This window comes from Ziziphus jujuba, chromosome 8, assembly GCF_031755915.1.
Source record: "Ziziphus jujuba cultivar Dongzao chromosome 8, ASM3175591v1".
Classification (NCBI taxonomy): domain Eukaryota; kingdom Viridiplantae; phylum Streptophyta; class Magnoliopsida; order Rosales; family Rhamnaceae; genus Ziziphus; species Ziziphus jujuba.
Window position 1 is genome coordinate 9,127,221 of NC_083386.1, and position 24,238 is coordinate 9,151,458.

Consider the following 24,238-nt stretch of genomic DNA (forward strand, 5'->3'; position numbering starts at 1 on the left):
ACCGCCCATTATCCAATTATCCAATTATGCTATTCCTCAATCACCCAAAAAAAAAAAAAAACAACTTTTTTTTTTTTTTTGGGTAACCACAAAAATATTTTTTCTATTATCTTCTTTTTTCTTTTTCTGCTTCCAAAATATTTTTGTATTATATAATTACATGAAATATCAGTAAATTTTATGCTGAAATTACCACCTTATCATTTAGTTTAGTCTTTAATATTTTCTAACCACTCGCCAACTACCATATAAACTACCACGCATCATTGAAAATACAGGTAATGATGAGAATAACAATGCTCTATAACATTATTACCAAAAAACATTTCTCTGAAACATCACAAAATAAATTTCACACGCATATATTAGAGGACAACGTCCATATATAGTTTTTGAGGCAAAAATATTATGAGTTTGAGTCTTCCACTCCTAAAATATAATAATAATAATTAGAGGTCAATGCCACTCAATTTATTATTATTATTATTATTTTTATTATTTACTAGAAACACTTTAACTTATATGTGGTAGGGATGCATATATATATATATATATATTGGGGAATAAACTTATCTGTAATATATATTCACAGTGGTTTTGTTAAACTATGTATTGGTTGTACCAAACAAATCTAACCCCATTTAATAATCATATCATATTGGTACCTCCATTTGAAGTTTGGACTATCTCAAATTAAGGTACCAATGAAAAAAGGACAAGACCCTTCTTGCTTTTTTTTTTTTTAAAAAAAAAAAAAAACTAAATTACTATATGATTTGACCATTCGTTTTTCTATTAATTTGTTTTCTTTGACAATGGTCTGTGAAAACCATACCTAATTTTTGTTATTATTATTATTATTATATTATTTTTGTTCATCTTTCTGTAGCTAATTAGACAAGCACTTAAAATCAAATCTAATTGAGCAACAGTTGACGAGGAAATTTTATTTTATTGTTTTATTGATGAAAGAAAGAATTGACATGGAATTAAAGGCCGTAAATGTAAGACAAAATGTAAATTTTAAGATGAATTAAATACAGTTGGCCGGTGGGTCATCTAAATGCAAAATCCAAATAGGTCTGATTCTCAATCTATAGTTTTGTGCTCATATTGTATAATTTAAATTATTTAACCTTTTATTTTGGAAAAAATATAATATAAATATTAATTTTTAAACCATTACACATGTTGCAACTCATCCCTTTTATGTTTTTTTTTTTTTCCAAAACTATTCTATTTTCAATGAGTTTAGTTTCAATTACAAATTAATTATAATAATAATAAAACTTTAAAAAATTGATTTTTTAATGGTCTAATCATTAAAAAAAATCAATTATCACCTGAAGAACAGTGATTGTTCTACATTTCATTCTAAAAAATATATATATATATATATATATATGTTCGGACGAAGAAAAAAGCCAACTGACAGTGATAAGGAGGATAAAATTACAAAAATAGGGCTTGCCACGATTGCTTATACGCAACGTAAATGGGCGTCAAAAATGAATACCTGACTATGACTCCACTAACCCGACCCACCCAAATTCCCTTTTTTTATTTGTTTATTTTTTTATTTATTTATTTTGTTTCTATAAGATGGGCCATCTGGGTTTTCCACTTTCATTTGCAAAATTGCATTTGCGTCCTTGAAACTTGCACCAAAATATTCCAGAGCTTTTTTCTTTCATACCCAAACCCCAAAGCCATGTCTCAGGTCTCTCTCTCTCTCTCTCTCTCTCTCTCTCTCTATAATGATGCAATAATTGCTTTTTCAGTTTTGGGTTTTCTGCTTTTAATTTTTAAACTTGATTTTGGTGTACAATTTTTTGATTTCATATATGAAACTTTGAATCCTTGCTGGTTTCGTTTTCAATTGAATTTTGATCCTTTTTTTTTTTTTTTTTTTTTTTTTTTTTTTTTTTTCCTTCTCATACAATTGGAACCTTTTCCAGGTTAATTTCATCATTTTTAGTGTTTTCATATTTTGGGTTTTTTTTTTTTTAAATTATTATTGTTAATAAAGTCAGGAGGATTTTTTTTTTTTTTTTTTTGGGGGGGGGGAAGGAGGAGCTTTTGGTGAAAACATCTTTGTTTCTATGAAAAGCTGAATTTTGCGTGGTGGGGCTGGTGGCAATTGTTTGGTCGAATATTCTCTTTGTATGCACATGAATTTTGTTTGACCTTTTAGTATCTGAAACAATTTTTCTTCGTTTTGAATTTTAACAATTTCCAGAGTTTTTTAGGAGTTTGTATTTGTTTGGATTTTTAATTTCTATACAACATTCCAAAACAGAGAAAAGAGAAATTTTTTAGTGAATTTTCATGGTTAATTTTTAGCCAAAGAAAACTAAAAGATATGGTGTCAGTTAATTTTTTTAATGTAACTTGTTGGTATTGAAGGCTCTGCATAAAAAATTTGCCGCCTGAGCTTCTAGGATTTGACTTTCTCAAAACTCAACTAAACTGGGTTTCTGGTCTAAAGGTCATGTAATACTTAATGAAAATATGGACAGATTGAAATTGAAATTGTAATTCTTGGAATTCACACCTTAAAGTGTGTGAGAATATTCTTCCTTCTTTTATTTTTTATTTTTTATTTTTTATTTTTTTGAGTTGTTTGATTGTTGCCACTGAATGTAGTAGCTTAAGCTTTAGTCATGTAATTTTGTTATAATTTGGTATATTATCTTTTTCTTGAATATTCTTAATTTGAAATTCGATTTGGTTTGGCTGCAGACTGTTGTCCTCAAGGTTGGTATGTCCTGCCAAGGTTGTGTTGGCGCTGTGAAAAGGGTTCTAGGCAAATTGGAAGGTTGGTTATTGCTGTTGTATTTAGTGCATATCAATTGCATTGCTTGTTTAAACCATAGATAGTACTTGTTTAAAAAAAAAAAAAAAAAAAAATGTTGTGCATATATTTGATGGACTATATCAGTAGCATGTGTGTGGTGCCCTAATGCTTGGGAGTTGCTCTGCTGGTTTCTTATATAGATCTTGTTTCTGTGAATGTCCGTCCATCCGTCCTCTAGGTATATTATCCAAGATTATTTTCCTTGCAATGGCTACATTCATATAAGCTTTTACTCTATTTGAAACCAAATGACATGTTGATTGCAGGCAACACCTTCCATTGACCTGAGAAAGTTTAAAGTTTTGCACCATTTAAAAACTGCTTGTCCCCAATCCTTTGTTTTTTTTTTTCCCACTTGTGGTAAAGCTTGAAATACTTATTTTGCATTGCTTCAATGGTTGGATCATGTTCTTTTGTGATGTATAGTCCTAACCTTGCTTCTGTTGGTTCTTGTTCTTGCGAAATCTCCGTTCTGGTTTGCCAAGTTTGTCTCAATATTTATTTAGAAATTTAAGGTAGACATTCGTTTCTTTCAGTAGCTTACTACAATTTTCAGGTGGAGGAAGGTGGGGGCTGGGTACTGTAAGGGATAGGGACAGGAACTAGCCAACATTTTCTACCACAGCCTTTAGTTATATTATACTGCCCAGATTTTAGATGGTAAAAGGCAACTGTGAATTACATGTCTCATGTTGTGACCAATTGATAGATGGTGGGAATCTTGTTATAACTTGATTTGACAATCAACTTGGGAGGAAGGCAGAACATACAATTAGTTCTCGCGGAATTATGTTAAGATGATAGTTAATGATGTCTTTTGCTCTTGCCATCTTTAGGGGTGGAATCATATGACATTGATTTGAAGGAGCAGAAGGTGACGGTGAAGGGCAACGTGCAGCCTGATACAGTTCTGCAGACAGTTTCAAAAACTGGGAAGAAAACTGCCTTCTGGGAAGCAGAAGCACCTGCTGAACATGAAGCAGCAGCAAAGCCTGCAGAAGCACCTTCCGAACCCGAAGCAGCTGCAAAGACTGCAGAAGCCGTGGCTGCTGCTTAAGGTTTATCCCGTTTGCTATGAGAAGCTGGTCTGTTAATCTATTTTAGATTGGTGAACTAAATACATATATGATTCTGAATGTCTAGTGCCACTGGTTGGTTGTAAACTTGTAACCTACAATAACTCCTCTGGGTTTTGGCATGAGTTTTCTGTATAACAATTTAAATACAAACTGTTTTATTGTGTAATATGTGAACAAAAACACTTCTCCCTTTATTTGAAGGGCAAAAAGAGGGGGACAAAAAAAAAATTGTATGAATAAAATTTATGTTGTTTGGAACTTTTAAATCTGTTGTAGATGAATTTTGGTCTATTCTAGTAATGTCAGGTAATAATATGATTTGGTCAGTAGAAACAGTTCGCAATTTCTAGAGTAATATGATTATTCAAGCGTGGATATTTTCCAAAATGGCTCCAAAATGTGGTCAAGTCCACCACACCTTTAAATATGGCACGATTGCTTTTGAATTAAAATCCCACAAACCATGTTTGGGTTAGAAGACTTTTAAGTAGCAAAGCAAAAATCGTTCTTAAAAATCAAAGCAAACAAACATAATCCAAATGTACCATTAAAGAAAAGAAAATAAGTCTTTAAAAGATATATATTCAAAACTGTAATTAAGAAAAAAAAAAAAAAGATTTGATTTAGAGAGGATAAAAAAAAGTTCTGATTAAGAATGCACATCAAAGACAAAGACGAAACGGGAAGTTTCAGGAGGTAAACATCCATATCTGTATGTATGAGGATCCATATCTGTATGTATGAGGATATGGATTCGAATCATATAGAAGAATTTTTGAATAATTTGTAGATTAGATGATTTGCTTAAAAAAAAAAAAACCACATCAACACTAGTCATAAACAAACCTCAAAACAAAATTTCAAAACAAAAAAAAAAAAAAGAAGATGATTTTATTCTTATAAAGAGACTATGTTGACTAATTTCCCGCCGTTGAAATGGTCTAATAATAATTCAAAGGTGGATTAAAGGTGTGGACTAATGAGAAATTCAAATCAACTACGGAGATAAAATTTGTGTAGATTCTTTTTTTTTTCTTTTTTTTCTTTTTTCCAAAGAAAAAAAATCTGTGTCATTTCAATGGCCAATCCATTGTAAAGATCCTGACTTCGATATGTAAATTTTCTGCTAATAATATATTTTATTCCTATATTTTCTGTAATTGTTTTTTTTTTTTTAAATAATTTTCCTTTTAAATATTTCTTTTCTTCTTAAGCCTGTCCAAAACCTCGTTGAAATATTTGTTCTCTATTATTTACCCTCTCTTAAGAAAAAAAAATAATAAGAATAAGAATAACCGCCGGAAGTCTCAATGAAAAAAGCTGATAAGAAAATCAAAATCTGAGAAAGTGTGTCATTTTAAAACGACAATGTTTTAAAATCAGGGAGTTCATGAAAATGCATAGTGTCACGGTTGAAGCATTTCATCAAACACTTGGTGAGCATTCTCTCCATTTTGGGCCTTCCAATCCATTTTGGGCCTTATAATCCACTTTGGGCCTATTTTGGGCCTTACAATGGGCCAAGCCATGTACATATCCATTCTAGATGTTTCTTTAGATATTTTATGTAAAGTAGGTGGGAGTAGGTGGGAACCATTCTCCACCGTAGGATTAAAGCAATTATAGCCGTAGGATTAAGCTTTGTATGCCTATAAATAGGTGGAGGCCTCATTTGGCCAAACCATCCAAGAAATCTCATCTATACTTGTAAAGCTCTCTTTCAAGTAATATACTTTCATTCTCCCAATCTCTCTTTGTGCTCTAGCTTTCTTTGCTTAGCTTTCTCTTTTAGTGGGCAAAAGGCTTACTTAGTTGCAACAAAGGGTCGGAATAGCAACTAAGGCCGCACGGCTTGAAGGGTAAACAAACAAGTCCGTGACAAGTGGTATCAGAGCCAGGTTAAAGCTAGCATCTAGAGCAACATGTCTTCCTCAGAGGTTGTGATTGAAGAAGCAAGGGGAAGGGAGGTCATCCCCGAAGCTGCAAGGAAGGGACGTGGGCGTTCAAAGTCGAAGGACGTTCTCACCGCCATGGAGACCAAGGTGGTCAAGATGGAGTTGGCCGTTGCCGACATGTTGGAGCGGCTTGATTGTGTGGAGCAAGGCATGGGGGAGCTCGATGGCCGAGTGGAAGGCCAAGTGGGGGAGCTTAGAGGTACCATGCAAGACACCAACGAGGCCAACACCGAGGCATGGCGTCATGAAAGCCAAGCTTTCCAAACAAAGGTAATTGAAACCTTGTCCCTTATGCAAACTAAATTAGATGAGTTTAAGAAGAGTTTAGAGGAGACTCGTGAGGATTGGGCATTATGCAAGAGAGCTGCAACTAGTGGCACGGCCACCACCCAACAAATAGTCTCTACTCCAAGGGTAGATGTTCCCAAGCCCAAGGAGTTTAGTGGGAGAAGGGATGCAAAGGAGTTGGACAACTACATGTGGCACATGGAGCGATACTTCGAGGCCTTGGATTTCCAAGACGAGAAGCAAAAGGTAAACACCGCTACCCTATATCTTACTAATCTTGCTGCGGTGTGGTGGCGTAGAAAGCATGAAGAAATGAAGAGAGGCATATGCGCTATCAATTCTTGGGAAGATTTAAAGAGTGAATTGAAGAAACAATTCTATCCCGAGAATGTGGCGAATGAAGCTAGGAAACGCATGAAGGAGTTGAAGCACCAACGTTCCATCCGTGAATATGTGGAGCAATTCTCCGGGTTAATGCTCCAAATTCCCAACATGAGTGAGGAGGATCTCCTTTTCAACTTCATGGATGGGTTGCAACCGTGGGCATGCCAAGAGCTTCAACGAAGGGGAGTACAAGATATTTCCACTGCCCTCACTACGGCTGAAACGCTTGTCGAATTTAGGCAAGGTGAGTCTTCCAACTCTAAGCCTAAGATTAATTATATTAAAGGTGGGGGAGCCAAATTCCATAAAACTCCCCAAAGTAACGAGTTTCCAAGAAGGCCACCACTACCAACCAAAGATTGGAAGAAAGGAGGTAAGCCCGAATTCAAGCCGAAAGAAAATTGCTTCTTATGTGATGGTCCCCATTGGGCTAGAGATTGTCCAAAGAGGAAGTCCTTAAGTGCCATGCTCGAGGAGAGGGAAACTCACGAGCACACGCAAATGGGTTGTATACAACTCCTCAACTCACTGAAGGCTAGTCCAATCCCAACCAACAATACGAAGAACTCCCTAATGTACGTGGCGGCACGTATCAACGGGAAAGATGCCCAAGTCATGGTAGACACCGGCGCATCTCACAACTTCGTAAGGAAGGAGGAGGCCATGAGGCTTGGCCTCAAACTCGACAAAGGTCAAGGGTGGTTGAAAACGGTGAACGCGGAGGCTAAACCGCTAGATGGCATGGCCCGTAACGTGGAGTTGCACCTTGGCACTTGGCAAGGTAACGTAAACTTCTCCATTGCTCCTATGGATGACTTTGATATTGTACTTGGCATGGAATTTCTTAGGCAATTCAATGTGGTACCACTCCCTCGCTACAACACGGTGTGTATAATGGAGGGAGGCCCTTGCATGATTCCAACCATGCACAAGCCAAGTACTTCCAACCGCCTCTCCACCATGCAATTCAAGAGAGGAGTAAAGAAAGGGGAGCCTACATTCCTTGCTACTCTACGCGAGGAAGAAGAAGTTACTTCCAAGGAGCCACCGAAGGAGGTTAGCCAAGTCCTTGAAGAGTTCAAGGATGTCATGCCACCACAACTACCCAAGAAACTTCCACCAAGGAGGGAGGTGGATCATTGCATCGAGTTGGAGCCCGGTGCAAAACCACCCGCAAAAGCACCATATCGCATGTCTCCACCGGAGCTAGAGGAGCTAAGGAGACAACTTAAGGAGCTTTTGGATGCCGGTTACATTCAACCGTCGAAAGCACCTTATGGAGCACCCGTCTTGTTCCAAAAGAAGCACGATGGTTCGTTAAGGCTATGCATCGACTATAGGGCACTTAACAAGGTTACCATCAAGAACAAGTACCCTATACCGTTGATAGCCGATTTGTTTGATCAACTTGGAGGAGCAAGGTACTTTACCAAACTTGACTTGAGGTCGGGGTACTACCAAGTTAGAATTACGGAGGGGGATGAGCCAAAGACTACGTGTGTTACTCGATATGGAGCATACGAATTCCTCGTCATGCCTTTTGGTCTCACCAACGCACCCGCCACTTTCTGCACTCTCATGAACAAGATCTTCCATCCTTACTTGGACAAATTCGTGGTGGTCTATTTGGATGACATTGTCATCTATAGCAAGACGCTAGAGGAACACATCCACCACCTACGAATTGTGTTCAAGGTTCTAAAGGATAATGAGCTTTACGTGAAGAGAGAGAAGTGCTCGTTTGCAACCAATGAGGTGTACTTCCTCGGCCATAAGATCAAGGATGGCAAGCTGCACATGGATGAAGCCAAAGTGAAAGCCATCCAAGAGTGGGATCCTCCAACCAAGGTGAGTGAGCTGCGATCTTTTCTTGGTCTTGTTAACTATTACAGGAGGTTTATCAAAGGGTATTCTGCCCTAGCCGCACCACTCACCGATCTGCTAAAGAAGAACAAGACATGGAGTTGGTCCACCCAATGCCAACAAGCCTTTGAGAATTTGAAGGAGGCTATTATGAAGGAACCCGTGTTGGCATTGCCCGATTGCTCCAAACCATTCGAGGTGCACACTGATGCTTCCGACTTTGCCATAGGGGGCGTGTTGATGCAAGAAAGGCATCCAATCGCATTTGAAAGCCGCAAGCTCAACGACACGGAGAGGAGGTATACGGTCCAAGAGAAGGAGATGACCGCCATCATCCACTGCTTGCGCACTTGGAGACATTACTTGCTGGGGTCCAAATTCGTGGTAAAGACTGACAACGTGGCCACAAGCTATTTCCAAACTCAAAAGAAGTTAAGCCCCAAGCAAGCTCGTTGGCAAGACTTTCTTGCCGAGTTCGACTACAAGCTCGAATACAAGCCCGGTACAGCCAATGTAGTTGCCGATGCATTAAGTAGGAAAGCCGAACTAGCATCGATAACCAAGTTCCAAGGGGAACTACCCAACCTACTAAAGGAGGGCATGGACCATGATGTTGTGGCCAAGCAACTCCTACAACTTGCCATGGAGGGCAAGACTAAGAGGTTTTGGGTTGAGGACGGCCTTCTCTACACTAAGGGGCATCGCATCTACGTACCAAGGTGGGGCAACCTAAGGAAGAATTTGATCAAGGAATGCCATGACACCAAATGGGCCGGCCACCCAGGGCAAAAGCGTACGAGAGCTTTGTTGGAGACCAACTATTATTGGCCACAAATGCGGGACGATGTCGAAATGTATGTAAAGACCTGCCTTGTTTGTCAACAAGACAAGGTGGAACAGCGACAACCCGCAGGTTTATTGGAGCCACTACCAACTCCGGAGAGACCATGGGAGAGCATCTCCATGGACTTCATCATTAGCTTACCCAAGTCCGAGGGATGTAGCACGATAATCGTCGTAGTTGATCGATTCTCCAAGTATGCTACATTCATTGCCGCGACAAAGGAGTGTCCAGCTGAGGAGACGGCACGGCTATTCTTCAAGCACGTGGTGAAGTATTGGGGACTCCCAAGATCAATTATAAGTGATCGAGACTCAAGGTTCACCGGAAGGTTTTGGACGGAGTTATTCAAGCTCATGGGCTCGGAGTTGCATTTCTCTACAAGCTTCCATCCACAAACAGATGGGCAAACCGAGCGAGCTAATGCGCTATTAGAGCTATATCTACGGCACTTTGTGAGTGCCAATCAACATGATTGGGCAAAGCTGCTAGATGTTGCCCAATTCTCCTACAACTTGCAACGGAGCGAGTCCACCAATCGAAGTCCATTCGAGTTAGCCACGGGGCAACAACCACTCACTCCACAAACACTTGTTACCAAGTATGGAGGAAGGAGTCCTGCCGCATTCAAGATTGCCAAAGGTTGGCATGAACAAGTGGACTTAGCAAGGTCGTATCTTCATAAGGCCACCAAGAAGATGAAGAAGTGGGCGGACGCCAAAAGAAGGCACGTGGAGTATCAAGTGGGAGACTTGGTGTTCATCAAAATCCTTTCATCCCAACACAAGTCTACCCGAGGACTACACAAAGGCCTTGTTCGTCGATACGAGGGACCATTTCCAATCGTCAAGAAGGTGGGCAAGGTATCTTATAAGGTGGAGTTACCTCCTACACTCAAACTTCACCCGGTCTTCCATGTGAGTTGTCTAAAACCATACTACAAGGATGAGGAAGACCAAACAAGAGGGGAGTCCAAGCGAGCACCGATAGGGGTCTACAACACTTATGACAAGGATGTGGAGAGCATCTTAGCTGATCGAGTAGTTCGTGGAAGGGACAACCATCCGAGTCATGAGTACTTGGTGAAATGGAAGGGACTTCCCGATAGCGAAGCAAGTTGGGAACCTGCTATCGCACTTTGGCAATTTGACGATCATATCAAGAGGTTCCATGAAGCAAGCTCGACGAGGACGTCGACGGCATAGGTGGGGGAGAATGTCACGGTTGAAGCATTTCATCAAACACTTGGTGAGCATTCTCTCCATTTTGGGCCTTCCAATCCATTTTGGGCCTTATAATCCACTTTGGGCCTATTTTGGGCCTTACAATGGGCCAAGCCATGTACATATCCATTCTAGATGTTTCTTTAGATATTTTATGTAAAGTAGGTGGGAGTAGGTGGGAACCATTCTCCACCGTAGGATTAAAGCAATTATAGCCGTAGGATTAAGCTTTGTATGCCTATAAATAGGTGGAGGCCTCATTTGGCCAAACCATCCAAGAAATCTCATCTATACTTGTAAAGCTCTCTTTCAAGTAATATACTTTCATTCTCCCAATCTCTCTTTGTGCTCTAGCTTTCTTTGCTTAGCTTTCTCTTTTAGTGGGCAAAAGGCTTACTTAGTTGCAACAAAGGGTCGGAATAGCAACTAAGGCCGCACGGCTTGAAGGGTAAACAAACAAGTCCGTGACAATAGGAACCCTTTTGCCCCCCTGTTCTCCCATTGCTTTCCACCAACTTCAACATGTCTTTCTCTGCACTTCTGCGGGTTCTTGGGGACTCCCGATGCATTCCTAGAGGTAGAGTTGTCCATGGGAAAATTATCACATCTGGGTTCTGTCCAGATGTGTATACAAACAACCATTTACTCTCTATGTACACTAAATTCAAACGTATGGTTGACGCGCGCAACTTGTTTGAGATAATGCCTGAAAGGAATTTCGTTTCCTGGACTGCTTTGATCTCTGGGTATTCTCAGATGGGTATGGCCGAAGAAGCTCTGGAGTGCTTCAGATTGATGGTTAATGATGGTTTTAGTCCTAATGATTATACGTATGTTGGTGCTATTTCTGCTTGTGCTCGCACTGGCAATGCAAGATATGGTAAGGCAATTCATGGAAGGATTTATAGGATGGAGAAAGAGTTGGGCAGCCTTGTTAATAACAGCTTGGTTAATATGTATGGGAAATGTGGTTTATTGAGCTCGGCTGGACTAGTATTTGATGCAAATTTGGAGCCTGATTCAGTCTCTTGGACTTCACTTCTTTCCTGTTATTGTCATTGTGGGAAAACTGAGGAAGCTCTAAAGATTTTCTTGCGGTCACTGAAAGCTGGAGTGGCCGTTAATGAGTTTTCTTGTGCAACTGTGTTGTCTGCTTGTGCTGCACTTGAAAATTTGTTGGTTGGGATGCAAACACATCCTCTCATCATCAAGTGTGGACTTGCACTAGACAAGTTCGTTCGTACTGGGCTGGTCGACTTTTATGCAAAATGTGGAGAATTGGAGTTAGCTCATCAGGCATTTTTGGAGGTAGACCAGCCAGAATTGCCGATATGGACTGCATTAGTAGGAGGGTTTGTTCAACAAGGAAAGGGAAGAGATGCCATCGATCTATTCCACAGGTTGTATTATTCAGGTCTCAAACCTAATGAAAGGACATTCTCATCAGTGCTCGGAGCATTTGCTGATGAAAAGGATATAGCCGTTGGAAAAAGACTTCATTCTTTAATCATTAAAATGGGATTTAGTTCTTTTATATTTGTTGTAAATGCAATTCTGGATTTTTACTCAAAATGTGGGCTTCTTGAAGACACCCTAGAAATATTTAAGCAAATGGATGAACATAACGTCATCTCATGGAATTCTCTGATTTCTGGGTTTGTAAGTTCAGGTCAATATGGAGAAGCCATTGATCTTCTGAAGGATATGTTATGTAAAGGGTTTGATCCCAATCTTTTCACTTATTCCATAATTTTGAGTATTTGCAGTAATGTCCCAGCCATTGGGTGGGGTAAGGAGGTTCACTGCCGCATCATAAAACCTGGTTTTGGTTCCAATTTCGTTGTTGGGGCCTCTCTTGTTGATATGTATGCTAAATGTGGAAAACTGGGTGAAGCTAAAAAGGTTTTTGATGATCTAACTTCAAAGAACTTGGTTTGTTGGAACACTATACTTGTGGGATATGCTCAACATGGTTTTGGAAAAGAAGCTTTAGAGATCTATAGCATAATGCAGAGAAATGGGCTTAAACCTAATGATGTTACATTACTTGGTGTATTGTCTGCCTGTGGACATGTGGGACTTGTAGAGGAGGGATGGAGCTACTTTAATTCCATGACCAAAGAGCATGGTATTACCCCTAAGACAGAGCATGTAGCTTCAATGGTCAGCCTTTTTGCTCGTAAAGGACAAACCAACAGAGCTTATGAGTTTATAAGGAGTTCAACTATAAAGCCTGATAAGGTAGTTTGGCGATGTCTGTTGTCAGGGTGCCAAGCGCACAAGGATATAGCTTTGGCAAGATATGCTGCTGGAAAAATTCTGAGCATTGACCCAGAAGATATTTCTGCTCATATCATATTGTCCAATATATATGCAGGGGCCAAAATGTGGAATGAACTAGCACAGATTAGGAAAATAACAAAGGAGAAGGCATTGAAGAAAGACACGGGATGTAGCTGGACTGAATTAAAGAACAAGATACATTACTTTTCTGCAAGCCATTACAATCAATTTGAACAAAATAATTTATACAAGATTTTAGATAGGTTGACATCCCATTTGTTTGATGCAGGATATATTCCTAATTTTATTTTCTTGCTCGACTCTGAGGAACAAGCGAGCAAGGGATGTTAGAAAGAATAAATAGTTGAACATAAAGTAATGGTTTTCCCTGATGAATGAAATTCACATTACATGATTAGTACTGGTCATTTTACATCTAAGCAGATTAATCACATGATTGATCTGTGGCTGAGAACATTAGCAATTGGTCAAGATAATGTAGAAAGGAAGACGTCTCAATGTCTACATGTATAAATGAAATAAAAATGTAACAAGTTTTGCTGGCTTTGTACAGAAGATAATCCAGTTATCTCACATGATCATGCAAAAAAATGTAAGTGATGCAGGATGTGAGGGAATTTCAGAGTCTGGTCCTCCAAGGGATGCTATTGGTGAGAGGTTAACAAACTCAGTGCTTGTACCCTCAACTTCGCAGGGTAGTCAGCAACACACCCAATTCTTGGGCCTGCTCCTGTTGACCATTTCAAAGATATTTGATGCCCTAATTGGTAGGAAGTTGCTTTGTTCTTCAAATTGATCCTCTGTAATATCTCTCTTTTGGGAAGATTTGTTCTTGGGCTCTGGAGACCGTGCGATAAGGTTCTTCTAAAACTAGGATCATGAAGTGCAGTTGGTTCAAAAGCTGTTGTTTGTTCAAATGTACTTTCTTCTTGAGCAGTAGTGCTAATATCATTGTTCTCACAATCTTCCATGGTTGAAATTATCTGGATAAAATAGTCAAATCTCAGAGGAAGTTAAGAAATGAGCACAGATGGAAAATGGTCACAGACATCATGTTTTGACCCTTCTTTCCTAATATTTTTGTCTTTCTACTAAGCTAGTTCTTCCAATATTCTTTCAACTGGATGTATTATTGTAATTATGGTGCTGTAGTAGGCTGCTAGTTCATTTTAGAAAAGTGAAATTCAGATATAAGATGTCTACCTGAACTTCATCAAGACTGACTCCATTCTCCCCAAGGAAGGTGAGGAAGCTGCCAAGGTTCTCATCAGTTGGGCGGTAATGTCCACTGAATGCTGATACAGACTGGAAGTCAAATACATAAGATTCAGATGTAATAGATCTAGGCTTTTCAGTTTGACACTCGATTTATCTTGGCACCCTTTCTTTTTTTTCTTTTTTTTTTTTGTTAAAAAAAGAAATTTCCCACAACTTATTTTATTTTACTTGCAACCAGAGTTACTTTGCTATCCTGTTTTAAACGGTTTAAAATTCACATACAATGTGTATTACCTTTTCACAAGATGCATTTTTCTCTTTGCACAAATATACTTGCTACTGCTTATAGGTGCATGTTAATTTATGCCTTGCCAACACAGTTGGGTCAACTACTTAATGCCAGATATACTACAGATCTTATATGCCAATAGTTTTGAGGATAGAACACAAAATTACCTTGGCTTCTGAGCATGTGATCTTTTATATTTTGGTTTGGGTCAACCTAGAAGCATTTACAGACCGTGAACTATCTAATCTCTATCAAAAAGCGCTTGTAAATTTTATATAACAGCTTGTAAGCTGAACTTCAACCTTCCTAATTCCAAGTAATTTGAAACAGTGAACAAGCTCTTGCATTAAGAAACATGCATCATCATAAATGACACATTAACCCTTCATTATACTAATAGTTGATATAAATCTGCTCATTTTCTCTATGATTTAGCTTGATGGAATTAAATTTTAGAGGGTTCAAAAGTGCGCTTACTAGTTTTAGCCACTATGAGAGAGAGAGAAAGAAAGAGATGTTTAGATTTTTGTTTATAGTTATCAAAAAGAGAACCAATGCACTCTAGAGGTGGATGGCAGCTTTGCGACTTTCAGGTATCAGAAATTCTTACTCAACTTTAAATTCCTTGTTTATATGGGATAAGGTTTTATAGTTTTTCTTATATAGCAATTTTTTTTTTACTTTGGAATTTAGGTTTAGCTAAAATCTTAGTTTCTTATCTCTGTGTCAGAAATGCGTATTGTGTAAAGATTCTAGTAAACTGCCATCTAGATGCACTATACCTTGAGCCTTCCGCATTGTGCCTCAAGTCTTCCAGCAGCCAAGGTAGCTCCTCCTGCAAGGAAGCTGGAATGATGAAATGATCCCTTCTTTTTCTGGTAAAAAGAATGCAGATAAAGCATGAGTCTTCTGGAATAGAAAAAAAAAATGCCAAATAAATTACATGACTTCTCAGTTCTTACCTCACCAATGTAAATTTTTCTAGAGGTACTCATTATGAAAATCCATTTCGAGCTTTGCACTCCTTGCTTGGTATCAAGGAGATTGCCTGTTTTTTTGTGCATCAGCGTTCCTTCAGCAATGTTATATTCATAGCATTCTCTCTCTTGCTTATTTCATGAAACATGATCATGAAGGGCATAACATAAATTAGGATATCTGAGTACGAGCTGAAAGGGCTGTCAGTCATGATGCAAAATGATCTAGTAGAATAGTGCAAATATAGGTGTACTAGGTTGTATTTAAAATGCATATGCATCACGAGGACATGTGGTCCAATGGTTGTGTTGCCTACGTGTTAAAAATACAGTGAGCCTTGTGTCTCTACTCTTAACCAATGCTGTCAGTACACTGATTAACAATTTAACTATTCAAACTGGATTACTCGATGCCACTAGATTGTTTCTGGTTGTTCCAACCTCTTACAGTTGGATTGATTATGATGTGGAATTTCAATCTTAAATTTGATGAGGGGGAGTTTGGTACCGGTCCGAGATATTTAATGCATTCTTGTTGCAGCCTTGATCTTGGGCAATCTGTGAGATTAATGTCTTTTCCATCTCCAATATCTAGCCTGCATAAGGCAAATACATCAACTTTAGCAACAAATTATATTGATTACTGTGGTTCAAAATTAACATGCCAAGGTAATTTTTTGGTGAAAAACTTGCTAAGGTAATTGTAAATTCTATATGTAGAATCTTGTAACCTTTTGCCGGAAGTCTTTGGATAGACACATTGTTTTAATGTACGCTGAAGTCAGTTAATGTTGTACATTATTCCTCCTCATTAAGTTTCTTTCAATATGAATAGGGTTCTTTAATCTACCTAAAAGGAAGAATACATGGAAATAAAAGATGCACTGGACGAGGCATAATTGTTTGGCAGGTACGTAATAAAACATGTATCGAACAAAGATCATAGTAGGGCAGATTTGTTTACAAGCTTTTTCCATTTTGGTTATGCTTCTTTTGACATAATAGTACTCTATTTTCTTATGTCAATATGATAGGAGGTGAATCAGATGCGACGGATTGCTCTCATTCTAAACAGACTTGCAGAATTTAATGCTGGACTTGGTTTTCTACTCCCAAGGACTTTCCAAGTAAGGAGATTTTCGATTGCATGCAATAACTCAAATCAGAGATGTACCTGGATGATTGTGGTGACGGGTGAGCTCTACTGAAGACCAACTCTAGTAAAATTCCCTATCTGCTATAGGTAGGGCATATTTAATTTTTTCTGAAGAGATAATCAAGGCATATTTGCTTGTGTAATTAGTCATAGCAGTTGCTAAATCCAGACTGTATGTATGATATTCACATGGTCTGTGTTTTTATTCACTCAAAGGCCAGAATTTCAAAATAGCAAAACATTTTTTTAGCATCAGCTTAAACCATATCAAATATAATGTTCATAAGCCAAAGCATAAACCTGTCTTTCTCAGTACATAAACTGAAATTTCTATAGAGGAACTGTATAGGCGCTAAATGAACTTATGTTTCATGGAAAATTGAGCAAGTCAAATCAAAACTTAACATAATAAATATTGAAAAGGAAGGCAATGAACATGGAAGACACAAAAGGGCCCATTGTTGAAAGTGAAAGAGGAAAGAAAAACATAACATGTAGAAAAACTTGAGCATATACCAGTAGAAAAATGGCTGCTCTGCATCCCCGCTACGCCACTCTTCATAGTAAAAGTTGAGATTATGACCATAGCGATGTCTTGGATCAATCTGCAACACATCGTTATTATCAAAATAGGTAAATCAATAATGGTATTAGAAGAAGAAGGGAAAAAAAAAAAAAAAAACAAAAACACAGTTTGTTGCTCAAATTGACAAAACCTACAGCTTCAATCCAATATTGGAAAGCCAATTTTTTTGCCTTGGAATCCTTGCATAAACCCTTCCCAACCTGCCCAAAAACAAAAAAAGAAAACAACATATAAAAAACTCTTGCAGCATACTAAATTTCTACCTGAGGTTTTTGTGTTAAGTGGATACATAAGAAACAACATGCCTTTGAAGCAATCAGGCTGATCCGGCTCCACCTTGAAGCAACTGTTTCAGATTTATGATAATCAAAGAATGAAATAGTGCTGTGATTCAGTCTTGCATAATCTATAGCTTGCCACCTGATCCATACATCAAATCAATCCCAACATTTTTCAGACAACTTACAAATATGTATATATGTATGTTATATGGAAGATATGATGATGATGGGGGCAGTAACCATAGCTCTTCAGCAACCACAGCTGAATCCGCTAGCCTACGTCTGGTACGATAACTCCTGTAAACTTTCTGCAACTTCACAGCAGCCGTTATTTCATCTCTGTCAATTCTACAATGAGAATCCATCACCATTGATCCAAATCATGTAGAAAATCTCAGGGTTCATTAGAGGAAATGACTTCAAAGAGTTTAATATGCAGTGAAAGATCTGAATTTGAATCCCTTATTTTCAGAAAAATAAATAAATAAAACAATTCATAATACATTTTTCATTGAATTTTGAATTTGCACCCTATTCTTTTTATTATTATTATTATTATTTCTCTAATTGATCTCCTCAAGATCCTTGCCAGGACATCCTAATAGCAAAAACCATTGTTTTCTCTCTTAATAATCCCAAGTTCAAATCCGATAGCCCCGATATAGTTTAAAAAGAAAAAATAAAATAAAATATATATATATATATATATATGTATATATCCTAAAAAATTTACCATAAACTTAAGCAACAAAGAGCTTAAAATTGGCACTGCCTTAATCCTTCCGATCAGCATAACTTCCGTACATGCTTATGGGGTCATTTTGTTGTTGCTGAAGAAACTTCTACAACTTGGGAATGATCTTTTGACTGAAAATAGAATTAGCAGATTAATATTTTGTTTATCTATTTCAACTTGAACTTGAAAGTATTGGATTTTGGTTGCTTCTTTGCTTCTCATAACTTGTAAGATTTCTATCATTAAACGTTCCTTTTCCTGAACAAATTACATTCCATGGTCATTCAAAATCTGAATCAAACAAAAAGTATTTTGATCCATGAAAGCAAAATAACAATTAGTGTCCAGGTAATGAAATCAACCTCAGCTCTTAATGGCTCTTATAACCTAATTATATGAACACTTGGTTCTTAGTTTGATTTAGTTCTCTAATTTAATTATGCTTCCAAAATGCAGCATCCTTTCTAGGAAATTTGTTCACAAAGCACAACACTTTCCAACACGAGTTGAAGTCATTTTTTCAAATATATATATATATTTATATATATAAAATACAAACTTCATCAATGTCCTTTTGGAAACAACCCAGATAACAATGATCTCTAGTGTTTAACCGATCAGGCATGTGGCTAAAGAATCCTTCTCGAACCTGATTTAATATGTGTCCAAAAAATGAGAACTTCATCAACCAGAAGAAAAGTCCAAAATAACATCCGGACCTGCCTCATCCTTACTTGCCGAGTCCCAGAAGAAAGAAGGTGGTAAAACAGGATGCATTTCTGCAAACATGCAATTCCTTTATAACCAAAAAAAAAAAAAAACAAGGTTTCATAATTATTTAAGTCCCTAAACACCATAAAGAAGAAGATTAGTTCTGAACTCCAAACAGAAATTGACTAAGACAAGCTTCTATAAGCTATTATTAGGTCAGCCAATCTTCCTCACATTGCACTATTCCATAGCAAGCTGCTCTTAATGTATCACAGTCCTTCCAGTTCGAGAGTGATGATTCTCCTCTCCAGCTGCCCCATGAAAAAACCCAACAGAAAAGAGTTTAGGAAGATCAAGCACACTCAAATTAGGGAATGGCACTAGCTGAAACTCCAAATCACCTGTCAACAATTATTTAACAAAATGCACACAACCATATGGACACTCATTTGTTCTAACTCCTACTTCTTTTTTTATTTTATTTCTATCATTAGGTTTACAAGAACCTAGGACCTCACATGTGGAGGAGTGTGACCAGGACACTGCCACTAGGCTATCCCTACAGGGATGTTCTAACTTCCACTTGTTTAAGAACAATATATGAAATTTGCAGAAAACTCTTTTTATTTAATTGTTAGGAATATAAATTACTATTATGGTTTATGGGTGTTTGTGCCTTTCAACTAACAGACATGAGCCAACAAGGTGATAAACCGTTTCAAACATACTGCATATAAATATACATTTATACACACACTCACAGATACACATATACCTACGACTATACAAGATGAGTTTCTAGTTAAACTAATGCAGTATAAGAAAGAGGTGGGCAAACATGACAAGATCAATCATAATAAAAGACTGATCAAATTTCTCTCTAACACCACAATAACCTAATTCTATACAAGACTATGTTGTTCTAGGCTCCATGCAATCACATATGAACCATGGAGTTTCCATTAAACTTTGACTTGAACTATCTGCATGGTTTACATGCTAGTTTGATTCCGTACAGTACCTCGCATGCAGCCAAAGATGTTATAAGTTTGTTAAGAAAGGAGTAAGCTTATCTATATACCTTAACTCATAAGCAATAGGAGGATAAAGAAAAGTTCCTGGAGGACTGAATTCGTAATTTTACCTGACAAATTGTATCAAATTTATCTTGCAGAATGAAGAATTCATGTTTTACTCGGTTCAATGCCAAGAAGCACCTAAGAGGGGAAACCATAAAAGATTGTTAAAATTCATAGACAATTGCAGAAGAAAATATTAATCTGATACATAAACCAAATTGACTACACTAAAGCAACAATATATTAGAACTTCCATAGCATAAAACTAAATTATAGCAAGATGGATTTTATTTGTCTGGTCAAAGTCAAACAGGGGAATAGCAGAGGAGTCCTTCCACAAATAAGAAGAATAAAAAGGACCTGACATAGAATTGCAGGATTATTTACTTCTGCTAGTCAAATTCAAACCCAAATATTCCTAGATCTCGAAAATAATATGCTAGTCAGAGAATAGATATTATAAATATTATAAGTTTCTTAGAAAATTATGGAAACAAATTGTGAATTGGAAACATATGGAAACAAATTGTGAATTGGAAACATAGTTTAGCGGAAGCAATCCAATAGATTATACAAAGTACATCAAAATGCAAGTGAACTTTCCAATAAATTCTCTTTTTATCCCAAATTATTTGGTTATCTCCTTGTTTCACTTCATCATCCTCGTTCATAATACATGATCACCGTAGTGATGGATGTTAATTTACACGGCATCCAAACCAAATTCATTAAGGCAAGTGTATGCAATTTTGACTAATAAAATAATATACTTACGCTTCTTTGGATTGGTCATAGATAGCTCGCTGAAGATCACAACATGCAAGCGCCATGCGATGTATGCCAATGCTGGAATACCAAATTCAGCAAAACAAGTGATCTCAAAGTTCACTCTCGTGTTGCAATAAATAATAAGCATAAAATTATTTACAAGCTAAGTAAAATAATTAAGCAATCTTGATAACATGTGATAATTTTAAAACACACTAGCTAGTTGAAATGAAAGGTTTAGTCATGATTTGACAATGCATACATCAATGACTAGATGAAAAGTTTCATCTTCCTGTAACTGCTCAATGTCTGGTGTGCATACATTGAATAAAAGAGACAAATAATCAAATGACTACCCCCTTAACTTGATGCCTGTACATGACACGTGTGTACAAAATGCAATGATCACATAGAAGCTACAAATTCCTCAACAAGCAAAGTTTGATACACATATGACTTGAGTAAATGCAGTTATAGTTTTTAGAATTTATGTCGGTATGTAACACATGGGTGCATAATGCATTGATCACATAGAAACTTTAAAACCATCAACAAGCAAATTTGATACACATATGACTTAAGTAAATGCAGTTATGGTTAAAATTATGTCGGTATATGGCACATGAGTACAAAATGCCATAATCACATAGCATCTTAAAACTTCCTTAACAAGAAAATTTGAAACACATATGACCTAGAGTAAATGCAGTTATAGTTCAAATTTGTCGGTACGTGACACATGAGCACAAAACGCGATGATAACATAGAATCTTTAAAATTCATGAACAAGAAAATTTGATACATGTATGACTCGAGTAAATGCAGTTATAGCTCTTAAAATTAGTGCTTGGCAAAACAAAAAACGGTTCAACTACCATGACGAACTCCCTTTAATTTTGATACAACTTTCTTCCATCTCATCATAATTCACAACAGGTCGGTCCCTGCAAAAAGGAGGTTAAAATAATCAGCCAAACATTTCTAAAATGGAAACCAGAAATATCAACAAGCCACATTGAAAAATTCATAAAGAAAAAAATATTTAGACTTGGAAACTGTACATTTCTTGAGTCAAAGTTCTTAAGGTAGATTGGGTCTCAGTACGGAAGGTGGAAATGAGCTCCACAAAAGAGTAAGGACCATTCACATCCTTCAGTGAACGAGCCGTGATGAAAAATTTGTTCAACAAGCCCTGCATCAACAATTTGAACGACCAACATCTATATCACAATGAAACCTTTTATATGATCTAGTCTGAACATAAATATTTAATTACAAGCCTAGTTTTCTAATACTAAAAGAATGAATCAAGATTTTTTTCATCCCATATCAAAATGTGGACTTGCTTTATACATAGATAAAGTCATAAAAAAGGAAAATTTTATGAAATTGAAAAAGGAAAAATCCTGTAAATAAGAGAAACCCAAGATTATAAATGTTTACATTGTTAAGAAAGAACTACATACAAACCCATGTAAGAAAATACTCCAAAATTTCTTACCTTCATTTATAACCATCAGCAATAAAATTCAATCGAGCATAAAAAATTTTCTAAACAGACACACAAGTTTTTCCATATTAATAGGAAAAACCAAACAACAATGTTGTAAATAAATTTTATAAACGACCAAAAAAAAATAAAAATGAAATGGGTATAAAGAGGGTGTACTTCCTGTTCGAAGGAATGGATAGTTTGAAGAAGCTGCCGGTTCAAAGCCTCCTTATCAGCCATTGATCACAGAAAGAAAGCCCCAGAAAATGTGAGAGAGATTTTGCGATGGGAATACAAAGTATTTGCAAATGGGGTTGAGTGGAGGGGCCTATACATACATATATATATATATATATATATACATAACTACATATTTACATATAAAAATTCTATGTTTGGATTTGCATGAGGAGTAGATAAACATGAATTCAAACCCAGAAAAACCATTTTTGGTGTGTAGACGAAAAGCCGAATGCAAACCAACCTTAAGCAAGCAAAACGGTTGGTTTCTTGTCTCAGTCACTAACGGCGAAGTGCCACACTGCCAGTGCAATCCAGCACTCTCTGTTTCTGTGCTTGGCTGTTACACTTACTTTTTTTTTTTTTTTTGGGGGGAACAAATTTGTTTTTTCTAATTTTCTGTTTCAATGCCCTAAATTTTTTATTTTTTATTTTTTTGCAAAAATAATAGAGTTTAAGAACTAAATTTAGCATAACAAAAGTTATACATTAATATTTTATTGATTTATTTGTTATTATGATTTATAATTTAAATATACGTAAATATAAATAAATTAAATATTAACATGTAGTTTTTAATATATATTTTATTTTATTTATTTAATATTTCTAGCATTATTTTAAATAATAATTTTTTTTCCTTAAAAATATTCTTCTTTTCTTTTTATATATATTTTTAACTGCGTATTTGGATTTTTTTTTTTGTTTTTTTTTTTTTTTGGCAAATACTACTGCTTATATGGAGTTGGAGCGAGATTTATAAGGCTTGCGTTAGTCTTACCCTATATGGTATGTAAAAATGAATATGCTACCTTCTTTAAATGGCCCCTACTTGGAAATTAGGGCTTTAACATGATTAAAGCATTTGTGAGATTTCACTGGTACATGATTTTTATTATTGACTTCAAAAATAAAAATAAAAAATAAAAAAAACACTTGGTTTTGATTTATCAGTGGCAGCAGGGCAACACGGAGTTGAGATGGTCTTCTCGTACTCTCTCACTTTTTTCTTTCGCATTCTTTTGGAGCCAGATTGGGTGAGAATCATAATTTTTTTTATATTAAAGTTTTGTTACTTGTATCATTGATGATGATATTTTATTATTTATTATATTAATAATAAACATTAATATTTTATCATCAGCAATTATAAATAGCATTTTTCATTTTTATCATACAAATATATTTTTAAAATAAATTATATTTTTAGCGTATTGTATTAATTTATAAAATAAAATAAATCCTTTTTTATCAACAATTTTAAGTAAATTTTTACTAAATACTACTTTGTCTTTCTAAATTATCACACACACACACACACACATATATATATATATATATATATATATATATATATATATATACACAGAGCCAGATCAAATAATATCCTTAATATGAAGATTAATATAAGATTCTTTATACACACATATATATAGCAAGATTGAATAACATCCTTAATATGAAGATTAATATAATATTCTATTTTTTGATGTTTAGATCATATCAAAGATTGAGATTTAAAATTTTATTTGTTAATCATCAAGATCTGAAAGAGTTTATTTTTTTCTAAATAAAATTTTAATATATTACTAAATGCATATTTAATTATTTTTAAATTTTAAATATTAATTTTTAATATGATTCAATGGCCATTAAAGATAGATCTTAATTTAATAAAATAAAATGAACCATTTTTTAAAATGACTTTATATATATATATATATATATTTCAACATATAAATTTGATGAAAGTAACCCTATAAAATTTGTATGAGCTTTCTTATAAACCTTTTTATATTATTTCTATTTCAGTTTTCCAAATTTATTCAAGAAAAAAAGTTATATGATTGAACTAAACTTATGCCAATGAAAGAACACTATTTTCTTTCTTTTTTTTGTTTTTTTTTTCTT

The 24,238-nt window shown here is 36.0% G+C and overlaps 4 protein-coding genes across 6 annotated transcripts; 2 read left to right on the forward strand and 2 right to left on the reverse strand.

The window, feature by feature from the left end:
* Positions 1 to 1,565: 1,565 nt before the first annotated feature.
* On the forward strand, positions 1,566 to 4,202 carry LOC107406656 (copper transport protein ATX1). The gene is made up of 3 exons (XM_048469862.2): positions 1,566 to 1,720; positions 2,743 to 2,818; positions 3,694 to 4,202. Exons 1-3 carry the CDS (start codon positions 1,712 to 1,714, stop codon positions 3,912 to 3,914), a joined length of 306 nt encoding a protein of 101 aa, XP_048325819.1. The 5' UTR covers positions 1,566 to 1,711; the 3' UTR covers positions 3,915 to 4,202.
* Positions 4,203 to 11,012: 6,810 nt separating this feature from the next.
* LOC107413188 (pentatricopeptide repeat-containing protein At3g53360, mitochondrial) lies at positions 11,013 to 13,124 on the forward strand. The gene has a single exon (XM_048470717.2). It carries the CDS (start codon positions 11,013 to 11,015, stop codon positions 13,122 to 13,124), a length of 2,112 nt encoding a protein of 703 aa, XP_048326674.2.
* A 314-nt stretch (positions 13,125 to 13,438) lies between these two features.
* On the reverse strand, positions 13,439 to 17,816 carry LOC107413187 (IQ domain-containing protein IQM3). 3 transcript variants are annotated; one of them, XM_016021067.4, is made up of 9 exons: positions 17,542 to 17,776; positions 17,326 to 17,440; positions 17,155 to 17,220; positions 16,951 to 17,039; positions 15,787 to 15,874; positions 15,264 to 15,410; positions 15,084 to 15,176; positions 13,998 to 14,099; positions 13,439 to 13,777 (listed from the first exon to the last, which is right to left on the reverse strand). In XM_016021067.4, the coding sequence occupies exons 1-9, from the start codon at positions 17,670 to 17,672 to the stop codon at positions 13,439 to 13,441; spliced, it is 1,170 nt and encodes a 389-aa protein (XP_015876553.2). In that variant the 5' UTR covers positions 17,673 to 17,776. The 3 variants fall into 3 exon arrangements, with proteins under 3 accessions (XP_015876553.2, XP_024927393.2, XP_060676087.1); XM_025071625.3 differs by having other exon boundaries at positions 13,640 to 13,777; positions 15,084 to 15,136; positions 17,542 to 17,816; XM_060820104.1 differs by having other exon boundaries at positions 13,640 to 13,777; positions 13,998 to 14,089; positions 17,542 to 17,814.
* A 723-nt stretch (positions 17,817 to 18,539) lies between these two features.
* Positions 18,540 to 22,393, reverse strand: LOC107413186 (histidine-containing phosphotransfer protein 5). Its single transcript, XM_025071305.3, has 7 exons — positions 22,265 to 22,393; positions 21,657 to 21,787; positions 21,471 to 21,539; positions 20,602 to 20,673; positions 19,893 to 19,965; positions 18,983 to 19,059; positions 18,540 to 18,816 (listed from the first exon to the last, which is right to left on the reverse strand). The coding sequence occupies exons 1-6, from the start codon at positions 22,325 to 22,327 to the stop codon at positions 19,018 to 19,020; spliced, it is 450 nt and encodes a 149-aa protein (XP_024927073.1). The 5' UTR covers positions 22,328 to 22,393; the 3' UTR covers positions 18,540 to 18,816; positions 18,983 to 19,017.
* Between the last annotated feature and the right edge of the window lie 1,845 nt (positions 22,394 to 24,238).

Excerpts from the sequence above, each read along its gene's own strand:
- LOC107406656 (XM_048469862.2), top strand. Across the intron at positions 2,819-3,693 it reads GGTTCTAGGCAAATTGGAAG|GGGTGGAATCATATGACATT; the intron begins GTTGGTTATTGC and ends TGCCATCTTTAG.
- LOC107413188 (XM_048470717.2), top strand. The coding sequence starts at position 11,013 with ATGTCTTTCTCTGCACTTCTGCGGGTTCTTGGGGACTCCCGATGCATT.
- LOC107413187 (XM_016021067.4), bottom strand. The coding sequence starts at position 17,672 with ATGGTGATGGATTCTCATTGTAGAATTGACAGAGATGAAATAACGGCT. Across the intron at positions 15,177-15,263 it reads GAAAAATTTACATTGGTGAG|AAAAAGAAGGGATCATTTCA; the intron begins GTAAGAACTGAG and ends TCTTTTTACCAG. Across the intron at positions 14,100-15,083 it reads CACAATGCGGAAGGCTCAAG|TCTGTATCAGCATTCAGTGG; the intron begins GTATAGTGCATC and ends TTTGACTTCCAG.
- LOC107413186 (XM_025071305.3), bottom strand. The coding sequence starts at position 22,327 with ATGGCTGATAAGGAGGCTTTGAACCGGCAGCTTCTTCAAACTATCCAT. Across the intron at positions 20,674-21,470 it reads ATTAAAGGGAGTTCGTCATG|CATTGGCATACATCGCATGG; the intron begins GTAGTTGAACCG and ends TTGGTATTCCAG. Across the intron at positions 19,966-20,601 it reads TATGACCAATCCAAAGAAGC|GTGCTTCTTGGCATTGAACC; the intron begins GTAAGTATATTA and ends TTCCCCTCTTAG.